Raw genomic sequence first — 13,838 nt, forward strand, 5'->3', positions numbered from 1 at the left:
TAGGAAACTAGTAGTAGCCTCCCTTCCTCCTTTCTCTAACTGTGGTCAGACTAATGGCAACTTCTTCTCCCAACTGCTTACTAGAGAGATGTCCGCCTCTGGCAAGATTAATCGAGAGGCCCTTTTCCTTCCTGAATCCCCAGCCATCCTATGGGGACAGATGGGTGGCACTGTGAAACCTCTGTGCGGGCTGGATTCCCAGACACTGTGCTGTATGTTCCTCTTGGGAGGGGGGCAATGGAGCCTGCTGATTCATTGGACAGTTAAAGCCCTATCACTGCCACTAACTTCTCTTATTGGTCCTCTGCCGGGCAGAGCTGCAACGCTCTGAATTGTTTTGTCTAGATGATGATTGTGTTTTCTGCTTCTTATTTTAAATAAAATGATTATTTTGCATTACTCTATTTGTCACGTATTCTTTTTCATCTAGCGATCTGGAAAAACTACATATGTGTAGCAGGTGTCTCTGTCGTCTGCTGTGCTGTAGCAGCAGACAGATTAGTAACAGTAGTAAAGAGGAGCCTCCATCATTATAGCGAATGGGCGGGGGGGAAGTGTCAGTCTCTTTATCTCACAGTATCCCTGTGCTACCTATGGTCTCAGTCATAGCCCTGTGCTGCATGTTCGTATCAGATGAGGACAGCACACATTTTGGAAGCTTGTGCCACCATGGGAAAGCTACTAGGGACGTGATGGCGGCCAGGAGAGGGACCCTCATAGCTAATATTCATTGTCAGACTGCAATCAGTGGGAGGGAGGGGGATAAACAAGTGAATTGCTGGAAACTTGCCTCCTGCTGCATGTCTCCCTTGTCACAAGCCAGCAGTGGGCTTGATCTTGTGAGTAGATGGGGTTGTGTTGTAGCCAATACAGCTGACACATGCAATGCAGAAGATGATCAGGCAAAGGCCAAATTCAACGTGCAGTGCAGTGATTTGTGCTCCTCCACTGCTTGTTTAGTGCTTTGGTTTTTTTCTGGTGGACTAATGGAGTTAGCCTTCCTGGAGGACACTGGACTATCCTAGTTGTCACTGGCAGAGACTAGACAGAACTCATCTATATGTTAAGCCTGCCCATATACATGTGTGCATGTATTGGAACAACATTTGGAACTTATCACAGGGTTTGTTGTAAGTTTTATCATGGGCCTTTTAGGAAACCAGATTCCTGTGGTCAACAAGTTAACACAAAGCACGTGGCAGCAGCAAGGGAGAGAAAGCCCTGAGGAATCTAAGAAACTTATTTTAAAAATATTCCAGAAATTATGGAAAGAAAAAGATCTGAAGGGGAAATGAATTTGTGGCAACACCAGACAAGAATGTTGCTGACTTGTGCCTCAGCCTTGGTCCATTCCTCTCAAGTTTGCGCCTCTCCCTGCCGAGGATTGATTTGAAAAACAAACTTTCTATTCCTTTTCCCTCGGTGGAGCTCTTGCAATGCAAGAGATGCACAATTGCTCTCTCTTCCCTTGCCTGCTGGAAAATTGGCTGGAACTAAACAGTGAACCAACAGCAACTGCATTGTTTAACGAATCCAGGCCCCCAGCACATGCCCTTCGGGAGAGTTAACATCTTGATGGAGATGGAGCCATTGAAATGCTAACATTAAGGGCTGCAGTTTGGATTAATGCAGAGCTGCAGAAGTATTTTTGCAGTGGCGGTCATTCTGCTTTTCATCCCTAGAATTCCCATGATATATGCTTTCGTATGTCCCCAAATTGGAAGGATTGCTATGGCCCTGCTCTGTTCTTCCTGATTTCTTTTATCCTTTTACAGCAATTGCACTATGGCTCCTCCCTCTAGCATAGAGGATGGGCACATTGATCCTTTGTTTAATTGCTGCTAATGAGCTGCTGGAGGAGGTTACATCAGTTGGAATGTAAAGCTGTAATTACCATGTGACAGCCTGTCTAGCTCTGCCATCTTTCCCCTATTAGCCTCAATTAGAAGCACACTTGCCAAATAAGGTAAAAGTGGCCCCCTCCTTACAGGGTCTGATGTGAAGTGAATGTTGTCATGGACCTCAGAACAGAGGTTAGAAACAATGATCTTTCACAGTGAATCTCGAATGCAGCATGTGCAGTAGCCTCCCAACCGTATGCTAGAATGGCAGTGTTCCCACAGAGCTGAAAAGGGCCACCTAAACACCACTAAATACCTTGTGGCTGCCATGGTTGCGTTGGGCAAATCCCTGTTATTAAAATAATATCATGCACAACAGGCCCTTCCATGCCTTTACAAGGCACCACCCATATCGTACCTGGCTTGTAGATTTTGGACAAGGGCAAACTAAGGCCTGGCTGGCCAATGTTTTCCATGGGCCTTGTGAGTTTGGGGGTACCCAACATATGAGACTCCTGATGCCTGATTTTCAGTGAAGCTGGACTCTCATAACTCCAACGGATGTCAAAAGGAGCCATGGGTGCTTAGTAGCTTGAGAATCAGGGGTGCAGGTTGACTACTCAAAAATGAAGGCACCCAGAATGGGTGGACATTTGAAAATGGTGACTTGAGTGTCTTGCCTAAGTTTATACAGTGAGTTAGTGAAGTAAGCACAGAATCTGCTGTGAGCAGAGAGATGATAGGGTGGTTAAAGCAGCAGCCCGTGAAGATGCTCTGGTGCGAGAGCAGAGTAGGGGAATTTCAAAAGCACCTCGGGGCAGACCCAGCCTAGGGTGTTTTCTTTGGCAACAGATGGGGCCAAACTCCTCTCAGTGCTTGGTACAGAAAGCATGACAGGCCCCTAAATTATAAATCAGTTTGGCCTTCCCTTTGGGGATAGAATCAATCTATTAATGTATTTTAAATTGTGCGGCAAATAACTGTAGTTCAGGACCCTGTGCTAGCAAAACTACTAAAGGAGGGGTTGCTGGTGGGGAGGGGCTGTGGTTGACACCTTGGTCATTTCTCTACTACAAGGGCCTCCTCTGAAGCTGTCCATCTGCTTCCAGGAGGCCGCATCAACCCTCATGCACTGTTATCTGTAAGGTAGGAAACTGACATGGCCCTGGTGGACTGATTAGATAAACTTACCTCTTGTTGGACCTTGAAGCATACTGTTTGCTAGCAGTTTCCTTGGCTAGCAGGATATTGCTCCCATCCATGCAGGGAAGATTTTCGAGCATGACCCAACCCCCCACCCCAATATGGCAGTTTTGAGAATATAGAGCCCTTAGTAGGGTTGTTGCTAGCACAGTTTTCATCCCATGTGGGCAGTAACCCAGCTGATGTATTGAGCCAGGATTATACCTGAATAGAGCAGGATCTTGTCTCGCAAGAGTGAGATGAAACTGTTCCTGGTTGCTTTAGCTCTACTGTGAATGGGTGTGTCCCTTCTGTGCCAGACGCTCCTGAGGGGACAATTGGGATCTAATTCCTCTGCCCATGAACTGAATATATAGAGGAGGGAGACTAGCAGCTGGTCACATTCTTAAGCACCTGGACTGGATTTTCTGTCCCTGGGGAAATGCCCTTTGTTAAGTCATCTCCTTTTGGCTTTTTTCTTCCTCTTTTGTTAGTTAAAAATATCTCCAGCTTTTTTCAGCCCCTCTGATTAGATCCATCCACAGATGGTTGGCAGAGATGGTTCCTCTTAGTCTGATGATCGCTATGCTTTTACAAAGCCACTGTCTGCCTTTCTGTGTAGGCTAGCCCTTTTCCATGGATTATTTCATACCCCGGTTGACAGTTGAGTATCTGGTGTTGAGCCAACCTTTTCCCAGTAGAGGGCAGCATGCTCTTCAAAGATGGCTCACAAATACATGGCGGCTTTCTCAAGAGCTAGCCCTGCCCATTGAAAAAGGGCTGTGCCCATTAACAAACAGCACTTTAAAAAGGGGGACAGTCTTAGCGAGTGGAATCCTGGGTGATGTATGTCCCCAGAGCATTAAACACCATCACAGTTAGCACTACCTGATCCCCTTGGTGCTGGCAATGGCAGCAGAGAAGTCAAAGATTCAATGGACACACACCGAGTGGAGGGTAAGACAGGGTTGATTGACCAACTGTGTTGCACCCTTGGTAATCCATGCTGCCAAGCCTGGCAAGGGCCCTGCTGAGTCTTTTTACATGGTGGGCAGGAGCAGGGCAACAATTAACAGGGCTGGGAACCTGAATAGCGAATTTGACAGATAATTATTAATGTGAAAATCAGCCACGTTCAGCAAGCTGAGTGTTTCCAGCCTGTGTTTTTGCTATGTGAATTCTTGGCTTCCTGTCCCTTAGTCTGATGCAGTCAAGACAAGAGTCGGGGGCATTAATCCTGCTGCTGGCTTGGAATCCCCCCTCTTCTTGGTCTCCAAAGGCACAGGAAGATCTCCCCCAGCGGCTGTCCTCCTTTGGGATCCAGGAAAGGAGGTCCCAATGAACCTAGACCTTCAGGGAAACAGCTGGTTACATGAGCTAGGTTTTTCAGGGGCCTAGTGCACCCTCAGTTTAAGGGGCAGAATTTGTTAGGAGGAGATGAGGGAGCTTGGTAGACTGCCCAGCCTGCTTCTCTCCCCACCCCAAAAAACATACATGCTGGATTGGGGGCAGGTTGACGTGCCTGGTGCAAAAAAAGATGCACGATGAGCCAGCATCCCCCTGCCCCTTGAGAAAAATAGAGAAGAGGGGAGGGCCACCAGCTATCCTCAGCAAATGGGTAAATGTGTGTGGTGTATTCAGGGCCCATTGTGAGAGATTGTTATTCGGAAGTGGAGGAAAATTATATTCAGGAGACCAAAGAACACCTGAAGGGTAGAGGGAGAGCAAGGTCTAGTGGTTAGAGCCAGAGGCTGGACTCAGGAGATCTGAGCTCTGTTGCTGCTCTACTGCTGACTCACTGGGTGAGCTTGGACAATTGCATTGGGTGACATTTTCAAAGACGTCCCAGCATTATTGGATGCCAATCTTTCAAGACCTCTAGCTGGTTTTTCAGAGGTGTTGAGCCCCTGCAGATCCCACTGACATTAGCTGGAGTTGTGGGTGCACATCATCTCTGAAAATCAGGTTCCAGGTGTCTACAGTTGGGCACCTGAAACTTGAGGCTCTCACATCAGAGGCTGCTATTGTACAATTTGGCCTTAATTGCTCTGTGCCTCAGTTTCCCCTTCTGTAAAATAGGAACAATGTCCCTGGATCACTGCAGGTTGTGAGGCGCAGCTCATTTGTAGTGCTGCAAGATCCTGGGATGCAAGGTGCTAGCTGAGGCATGACCTCTGCCTAGGAATATCAGCCAGAGCTGAAGAGTGGGGTATTTGCCATGCCCTAATAATCAATATTCCATTCAGTGCCAAAAAGTGAGCTGATAGACGTCAGGCTCTCAGCCTGGCAAGGCCCACCCTGGGGAACAATGGGCCATTATAACAGGAGACAGCTTGAGAAAGAGGTAGCCTCCACCAGCTATAGCCCACAAGGACAACTGAGATGATGGAGGATTCGTTCTATGGCATACCACATTCTTTTCCCATTACCTCTATTTAATGAGTCAAATTTTCTGATGCTCATAACATTACCAGCCTCAAGAATGGAGGGGAGAGGTAACAAAAACTGTGTTTGAGAAGCCTGAGATGCTGCATTGAATCTCTAAATCCCGAGTAGCTGTAAATCATTTGTTATTGTTCGGGTTGAGTTGTAGTGTGGCTATGATGATTTCCCATGAAACCTAAAGCTGCACAGAGAAGAAGAAGATTAAGTGCTGTGGTTGTTTGTTACTAAGAATACAAATATCCATAGGCTAATGAGCTCCTGCTTGATAGGATTACCCAGCGCAGCAAGAATCAGCTCCAGTCCATTTCCTCCCTCCCTTGGGATTTAATTTGGATGGGGGAGAGGGGGCTATCACGTATGCAAACACGGAATGTTTGCTGGGGTAGCTATGGGAGCCAGATTCCCATGTCTGCTCCCCTGACACTCCACTGTGGTAACAATAATTAGCACTCATATAGCACCTTCTATTTTCAAAGTGCTTTGCAAACCTTAACTGAGCCTCCCACAGGCAGGGAATCCTGGATGGCAGAGACTTAAAAGTCCTGACAGATCACCCAGTCCAAGCTGGGTCCCTGTGAAGCATTTGGCCCAATCTAGTTTTAAAATGTTCCACGCAATGTCCCGTCACTCCCTTCGGGAGACCATTCCACAGCCTAAGTATAACCAACCCCATTTGACAGATGGAAGTAATACAGGCATCTAATTTTCCCTGCTAGTCCTTTTTATCCATGCAAAGGGCAACCTGGCCAGTCCGCAAACAAGGGCTTCCTGTCACTTCCAGCATGGAGGGAGGGAGGAAGAGGAGGCATTCTGGAGCTCTGGCATCCTTTTATCTCCAGATCCACCTTTCCCATGAGCAGCCCTTCCATTACCGAACAAAGGGATAATAAACTGCAAATCATTCACTACAGGGTCCCCAGATCCTGCAGTCAGATCCAAGTCAGTAGATGCCCATGCAGTGAATTTAATTGGGCTCCAGGAAGGAGAGGGAGGGGCTGAGAGTCAGGTGCCTTACAGAGGAGGACAAGGGTGCTGCCTAAACACTGCTACAATCAAAGCAAGGCTCGTTTAAATTAATAACTCGATGAGTCCCGGAACTTTCTGGAAAGAGCCTTTTGGACACAGCCCGCTTCTAGGAGAGCTGATCACTTCCATCAGGCTAGCTTGGTTGTTCCCAACATCGTCTCCCGGGGGGGGAACCCCCTTTCCTAGGGGAGTGGAGTCCTGGTTCTCAATGCTCGGGGAGGGGGGCTGGGCCCGGGCTGAGAACGCACGGAAGGAGAAAGGGGGAGAGAGAAAACCTCACAACTTGGGCTGCCTGCGCGGTGGGAAGGCAGCTGTGGGCAGGGCCCTGGGAAATGACGCTGCTGCTGTGGATGTTGTGAAACCCTATCCAGCTTTAGCAGAGCCGGGATTTCGCTCACAGCTGCGGGCAGATTGCGCTGCCCGTTGAAATTAGCCAGAGCGGGTCAGTTGTTCCCAGGCAGCAGCCGCGCAGGGGAGCCAGGCAAAAAAAACCAAGCAACGCCCTTAGTCCCTTGCAACTCGGGCTCCAGAGGCTGCCCTGAGATGGATGTGGCCGTGGATCTGTACCTGGCGGTCCCGCTGCTGTTCACAGTCCTGGCTGTGATCCTGGCTTCGGTCTTCGTGAAGCTGAGAGCGACTGAAGGGGAGAAAGCTGCCGAGACAGCCAAGGGGGAAGGGTCCCAGGGCAAGGAGGCAACCGAGCAGGGGGAGGAGAGGAAGGATGGCGAGGGGGAAGGGAAGGAGGGAGAAGCGCTGAAGGAGGAGGGGATTCCGAGGGGGGAGAAGGACGAGGAAGGAGCGAAGGACGAGGGGAGAAGGATCCCGGTGGAGGAGATTGGGGTTGAAGAGGGGAAGGCGAAGAGAGCCGAGGAGAATGAAGAGCAGCAGACGAAGGAGGAGGCGGTGGCAGCCAGGACTGCAAAAGCAGACAAGCAGAGCCACCCTCAGGAGACGAACATCCCGCGCCAGGCTGCTGAGGTGGTGGAGGAAGAAGAGGAGGAGGAGGACGACGATGACGACGAGAGCAAGGTAAGAGCGGGGAGCTCCGGGGAGCTTGTGTAACTTTGGGAAGTTGGGTTGGCTCCTGCTGCCTGGCCCTGTGGGGGGAGGTGCTGGAACTAGGGGAGCTGCAGCACCCCCTGGCTTGAAGTGGTTTCCATTATCCAGGGTGTACAGTTTGGTTCGACGGCTCTCAGCACCTTCCCCCCCCCCCTAAATTGTGCCAGCACTCCTGCCTGTGGGAATGACATGTGTGCAGCTCCCCACCTAGAAGTTGTGTTGCTGTTGTGTGTGTGTATGTGTGTGGCAGCAGCAGCAGCAAATACTACGGTTGTCCTGAAACCTAGTGTTTGTCATAACTCCCTGTCAGTCCAGGCACACCCATACAGTGCTGTGCACAGCACTGTACAGTTACTTCTGCACTGGGAGCTCATGCACTTGGCACAGAAATGCCTCTAGCCAGCCAGTTTTGTTTCTCTTTGTGGCCTCCAGATCATCCCATCCTGCCCCAAACCTCAGATCTATTTAATCTCTCTCCTTCCCACCTCCTCTGATCTAATGAGTTATGACAAGCTTGTTGCTTCTGAGAGTGTGAGAACAAAATGCTGCTTCGTGTTGCTCCACTGAAATTTTGATTTAGGATTTTAATTCCCAACCCGCCCTGCCCCGCCTGTACCTCTTCTAAAAAAAATGAATTCTGAGAATTGAATGCAAGTCAGATTTAATCTTTGCTTGAGCTGACCTGAGTCTGCAAATCTGGTTTGTGAAGCTCCTCCCTCTCTATCACTGGCCTCATTAATCCAGATAAGGAGAAGGGGTTCAGAGGGTTCCCCCTCAGTCTCCTTTTTGCACCCTTTATCTAGATGTCTCTGGTGGAAGCTGGCTTCTTGCGGCTCTGAATATAATGGGGATGAGCCCTTGTGCAGCGGCCTCCAGTGCTCCTCCTCCTCCCCCATGCCAAGGAAGGAGAGATTTGAACGCACTGCCCTGCAGTCTCAGCATGAGACGACTCCCAAAATCTAGACTCAGTGCCCAGGAGCCCTGAAAAGTGCCCTGGGTATCTGCAGTGTGTGTGGCAGTCACCCAGTGCCATGCAGCAAAAGTAAATCCTCCCACCGCTCCAGATCTTGGCTGCTTAAAAATAAATGAGCAATCTTAGGTGCATGAAGAGTTCATGCTTCGTTGCTACCCCTCCTCCAGCACAGCCAGGATTCCAGGGGGCCATCGCCAGTGGATGGTAAACTTGGCCTGATGCTTCTCTGACTCTTTTAAACATGAATTGCCTGAACTGCTGAATTGCAGTTACCAAAAGCTTTCCCCCAGGGTTTGCCTGGTGGTAATTTTCAAGGGCACTTTGCATCTGTGGGTCATTGGGTGAGTAGCTTAAGGGTGGCTTTACCAAAAAAAAAAAAAAAGTGTGTGTGTGGGGTGTCTATTTAAAACCCACACTCCAGGCAGGATGCTCCAGTGGAGGGAGCACAGGCCTCGGGGCCAGAGATGCCTGGTTATGTTGTTGTTAGCTTTACTTTTAAAATGTCCTGGCCACGGTACAATAGACACAACCGAGCCAGCCCCTGCCCTGGAGAATTTACAATTCTTGGCTCACTATGTGACCTTGGCCAAGTCACTCTGTTCCTTCATTTTCCTACCTGTAAAATGAGGTTAACGCTTTGTAATGTGCTTTGAGCTCTATGAATGGAAATGTGCTAGATGATGTGCCAAGCCCTATTAATTAGTATGGAAAGAAGACTGAAGCAGGCGTGATGACTTTGGCACATGAATGCTGGCCTATATTTTAACCATGCTCTTCCTAATCTGTAACATCTCTGTAGTGGGGCCTGGGCAGTATCCATGCTCAACTTTACTTAGCTTCTCACTTTCAGAGGTGCTGAGCTCCCATAACCCTTGAGTTCAGTGGGACTTACGCATGGGCAGCACCTCTGAGAATCGAGCTACTCTAGCTTGGTCATGTTGTTCCTGAGGACATCCTTATCTCTTGTCCCACTGAGGATTGTCCGTATTATTGGTCTCCTAATGGGAGTACTTTGCCTCTGGGATAAAGAGGATGATACCTGGAGGCCTAAGTTGGGGAGATACTAGCCCTGGTGGTAGCCACCCTGTTGACTAGGCTTGCTGTTGAAAAGCTTATTAGCCAGGTTTCTCTGCACTCCTCAGTCAGCTGCAGGATCCAGTATGTGTCCCAGCTTTTCTGGCTGGAAACGGGCAGCATCCCATCAAAGCTGCTGACTTTATAGAGGGTTCCCATCGGTACCCTTGGCTTCCCTCCAGGCTTATTGCTGCTGTAGCATGGCTCTTGTTTGGAGGGCTCTTCCTCCTCTCTCTCATACATATACACACCTCACCCCACACACGGTCCCTATTTCAGAGCTTCACTAACCAAAGCCGCTCGGATCCTTTTAAACAAACATGGCTCTGTTGGGGTTGGATGTTCGTGCTCAAACCAGTAACTTGGTCAGGGTGACTGTTACCATGCACCTTGGTTTGCACCATCCCCCAGCTTGCTCAGAGTTCACTCCAGAACCTGGCTGGGTTTGGTCAGTGGGCAGAGAAGCTAGCCAGGGCGTTTCCAGACAGAGTGACAGGAGCCTGCTGGTTTTACTCGCAAGGAGAGCGATTGCAGCTGAAGGCGTCTCTTCATTGCTCAGCGATGGGGCTGGGCAAATGAGATGAGACCACCATCCACAGTGAAGGTGTCTCAACCAGCTTGTCTCCTTGCCCAGTTGGCTTGTTGTCTGGGCTCCACAGGCTTATTGGCAGACTGCAGTTACATTTCTCTGCCTCTCTCCCCAACCCCATCTTAAAACAAGGGTTGTTTCCCCAAAACTTGTTTAACCCCTTCAGCACCTTACACTCTTGAAGGATAGGAGTCCGTAGCGTGGCATGGCTGCCTCCTTGTAAAGTATGTCCAGAGAGAAGGGGTGTGTGTGTGTGTGTCAGGTACAGGAGAAACCATAAAGCATGGGGCATATGTGGATGGAGAACCAGTATCCTAGTCCACTTTTTTTCATGAGTGGACCCCTAAAAAATTTTGAATGGAGGTGCAGACGCCTTTGGAAATAATAGACATAGTCTGCAGACTCCTAGGGGTCCATGGACCACAGGTTGAGAACCACTGGACTAGAGTCCAGTGATGTATAAACCGGAGATGTCTCCCATACAAACTGGCCTCTGACATGCTCTAGAGGGAGAGGCATGTGCAGGTGACATGTGGAGAGTCAGTGAGAGGGAGTCTGTTTTGAACAGCAGGAGCTGTGGAGGAGAAGGCTCCTGCACCACCAGTGTTGAGCTTGTGGGAAAGGATAGAGCAGGGAGGCTGATGCTAGATGAGTGCCCGGGGAGGGGGAGGAGAGCAGGCAGAAGGGCCATGAAGCAGGCAGAAGGCAATGGAGGGCTGGACCCTGAAGCGAATTAGGCAGCCAGGGAGGTGGTTGATCCAAGTGATGCCACCTTGCATGCCTGCAGGTGGGCAACTTGCTGTGCTGCTTGAAGGCTGGTGCACTTGGCTCCCCAAAAGAGCCCACCTTGATGACTAATCACTTAGAGGAGCACAGCTGGGACACTGACCCCACCGGGCACTTAACCAGGGCATGGACTCACCGCAGCGCTTCCTTTGACAAAACAGGGCAAGGGAAACTGCTCTGTGCCACCAGGAACCCTACCCCAGGCCAGCCCCGACTGCCCCCAAGAGCAAAGCCCAGTTCCATGGCCAGCAAACTCCCAAGGGAAGCAAACTTGGGGTAATAGCTTGGTTCCCTGCTCTGCCCCTTTCTCCTCTCCCGGCCCACCCTGTTCCCTGACAAGCACACTCCTGGGCAGGGCTTCCTTCCCTCCTTCACCCTCTTTCCCCCCCCTCCCCTCCCGCACAGGTTCCCAAAGTGAGTTAAAATAGGCCCTCTCTGCCATGCAAGGCATTTTTTTTCCCCCTGGGAAGAATGACTTAATTCAGGTCATGCTCCAAACAGTTTCTCTCTGGTGGACCTAAGGCTGTGGACGGAGAGGGTGGGTGGGGGGGACATTTTTCTGTGCTGAGTGTGTGTGTGAGAGAGAAAGAGAGATCTAGCTTGTGCTAGGACTCCTCTAAGCAGGCCGTTGAGTTTTACAACAAGGGCACTAGCTAAACAATCTGATTCAGGACTGTAGAGCAGAGGGAAGAAAATGTGCCACCCCAAAGGGGAGTGTGTGTGGGGTGGGGACTTCATATAAAACAGCTAATGCCCCATCACTGTACTTCTTGGCAGCTGCTCACCTAGACAGAGAGGCGTCTTTCTCTGGCTACTGTGAAAACGACAGGGTCTCTGTCTTGGGGGAAGGTATTTAGCTCTCCCCACGTCCCCTCTCTCAGAGGAATTTTCAAAACATGCTACATACCCCAAGGTTGGGGTGTGACTTTGCCAGTGACTGGCTTCCCATCAGCAGACTGATGATTCTCCCATCAGCAGACTGTAGGAGTGTGAGAGCGCTCACTGTCCTCGGGCTGCTAACCTCACCCTGCACCCCTGGAGGAGAGGATCCGAGAGAAGAGGTTCGAGTGGGGTATGGCAGTTCTCTGTTGTTTGTTGTTACAGCAGAGTCCATATAGAAGAGGTTGGGAGCAGCACTAGGCAGTCATGTGCCCCATAACTTCTGTGTATCCTAGAGGCTTTTAGTAGATGCGAAAAGTGCCCCAGGAATGGGCAGCGGGACTAGAGAGGTAGAATGGAGGTGAGCTAAGCTGGTGCTATCCAGACAGCACTGAGGTTAGACTCTGGGGTGTGGAGCTGTCTCTGACCCTCAGTAAGGATCTGGGTCTAGATTCAGGTCCAACATCCTGGCCGCAGGCATCTTATGGGCAACTTCTGGTGCTGGTAGAAATGAATCCTGTCCAATGGGTCCAGTCTAATCTGGAAAACTGCAGTCCCCCAAATGACTCAGCTCATAGGATTCCCAGATGCAGTCAGCTGGGCTGTCTGTTCCGTAGTAATGGCAGGGGTTTGCTCTGCGGGCTGAGAGCTTTATAAATGAATCAGTACATCAGACTGCGGGGCGGGGGGTGTTCTGCAGCGCCAGCGTGGGTTTCTTCCCTTGATCAGCAGATGTACTGCCTCGGAGTGGTCCAATTTCACTACAGCCATTAACCAATCAACCAGAACATTGAGGGAGAAACGTTTTTCTGAGCAAGCAGCACTGGCGTGTCTTAGTCTTTCATGCTGACTGGCTGGGGTCATGAATTCTGCTGTCTCCGATTATTTTTCCCTAGCATACGCTCATGCCATGCTGAGCTTTCCCTTAGCACTGCCAACCAGCAGTGTCTGTTTAACTTTCTCTGCTGCTCTTCCTCAGACAGCTTCAGAGTCGTATACAGTGGTGGTGTAGCCGTGTTGGTGCCAGGATAATAGAGAGACAAGGTGGGTGCGGTAGTATATCTTTTACTGGAAGAAGCTGGTCCAATAAAAGAGATTACCTCACCCACTTTCTCTCGCTTCAGAGTTTGTTACTCTTCAGTGTACCGAGATGATGTACGGTCTCCTGGCTAGAGCAGTGGAACTGGGCACCAGGACTCCTGGATTCTATGCTTGCCTCTGCTGCTTGCTTGCTTACTGTGTGAACTTGTGGAAGCCCCTTAGGAGTTCTGTGCCTCGGTTTCCCCTTTAGTGATATGGCTACAATAGGCCCCACCTCACCGGGGTGCTGTGAGGCTTAGCTAATGTCTGTAAAGTGCTTTGATATCATACGAAGGTCTGACAGAGATTACTTTCCTCCCTCCCCCAAAGGATACCGAGACTGCCTGGCTTGTTTTTTCCACTTGTTTTGATCTACATAATCTAGTAGGATGGAATGCGGTGACCCCTCTGGTGAGGGGTGAACATACAGCAATGGCTCTCCCGGCCTCTGCTCTTGCTGGCCCTGGCTGCAGGGTGAGTCAGTGTGCAGGGGTCAGGTGGCCAGAGGAGCTTGCGTCTAAGTGCCTTACCGCCGGGTGAGCTGACTTGGGCTGGTTCAGAAGCAGTTCAAGCTTCCCAGCTGCTTGTCATGCTGCAAAGCCTTGACATGGAAGCAGTTTTAAAAGGATCTAGCGCCTGGCCAATAACTGTCATGGGTCAGACAAGAGGGGAGCTTCCTCCTAGCAAAGAGTAGATGAGATAAGGCCTGGGGTAGCTTGTTGCTAAGAAAGGCCACGCTCATCCTTTCCACGCAAATGCCCCTTACAGACACCATCTCTGTTAATGCTATTGGAAAGGAACAGACATTCAAAAGCTATCGGGGCTTTCCAGGGCGCTCTCCATCCCTAGATCTCAAAGTGCTTTGGAAAGAAGGGTGGGGGAGAGGTCTTCCTATCCCACAGAA

General features: G+C 50.1%; 1 protein-coding gene across 5 annotated transcripts in view; it reads left to right on the plus strand.

Annotated features, from left to right (window-relative positions):
- Nucleotides 1-6,417: 6,417 nt before the first annotated feature.
- The window catches only part of MXRA7 (matrix remodeling associated 7), a 52,553-nt gene continuing 45,132 nt past the window's right edge, over nucleotides 6,418-13,838 (plus strand). The window contains exon 1 of one of the 5 annotated variants that reach the window (XM_034789717.1): nucleotides 6,418-7,523. In XM_034789717.1, the coding sequence (XP_034645608.1) occupies nucleotides 7,038-7,523 (486 nt within the window). In that variant the 5' untranslated portion in view covers nucleotides 6,418-7,037. The remainder of the gene's footprint in view (nucleotides 7,524-13,838) is intronic. The other 4 variants (XM_034789719.1, XM_034789720.1, XM_034789716.1 and 1 more) reach the window with 4 other exon arrangements.

Source organism: Trachemys scripta, chromosome 14 (assembly GCF_013100865.1).
Source record: "Trachemys scripta elegans isolate TJP31775 chromosome 14, CAS_Tse_1.0, whole genome shotgun sequence".
NCBI classification, from domain to species: Eukaryota; Metazoa; Chordata; order Testudines; family Emydidae; genus Trachemys; species Trachemys scripta.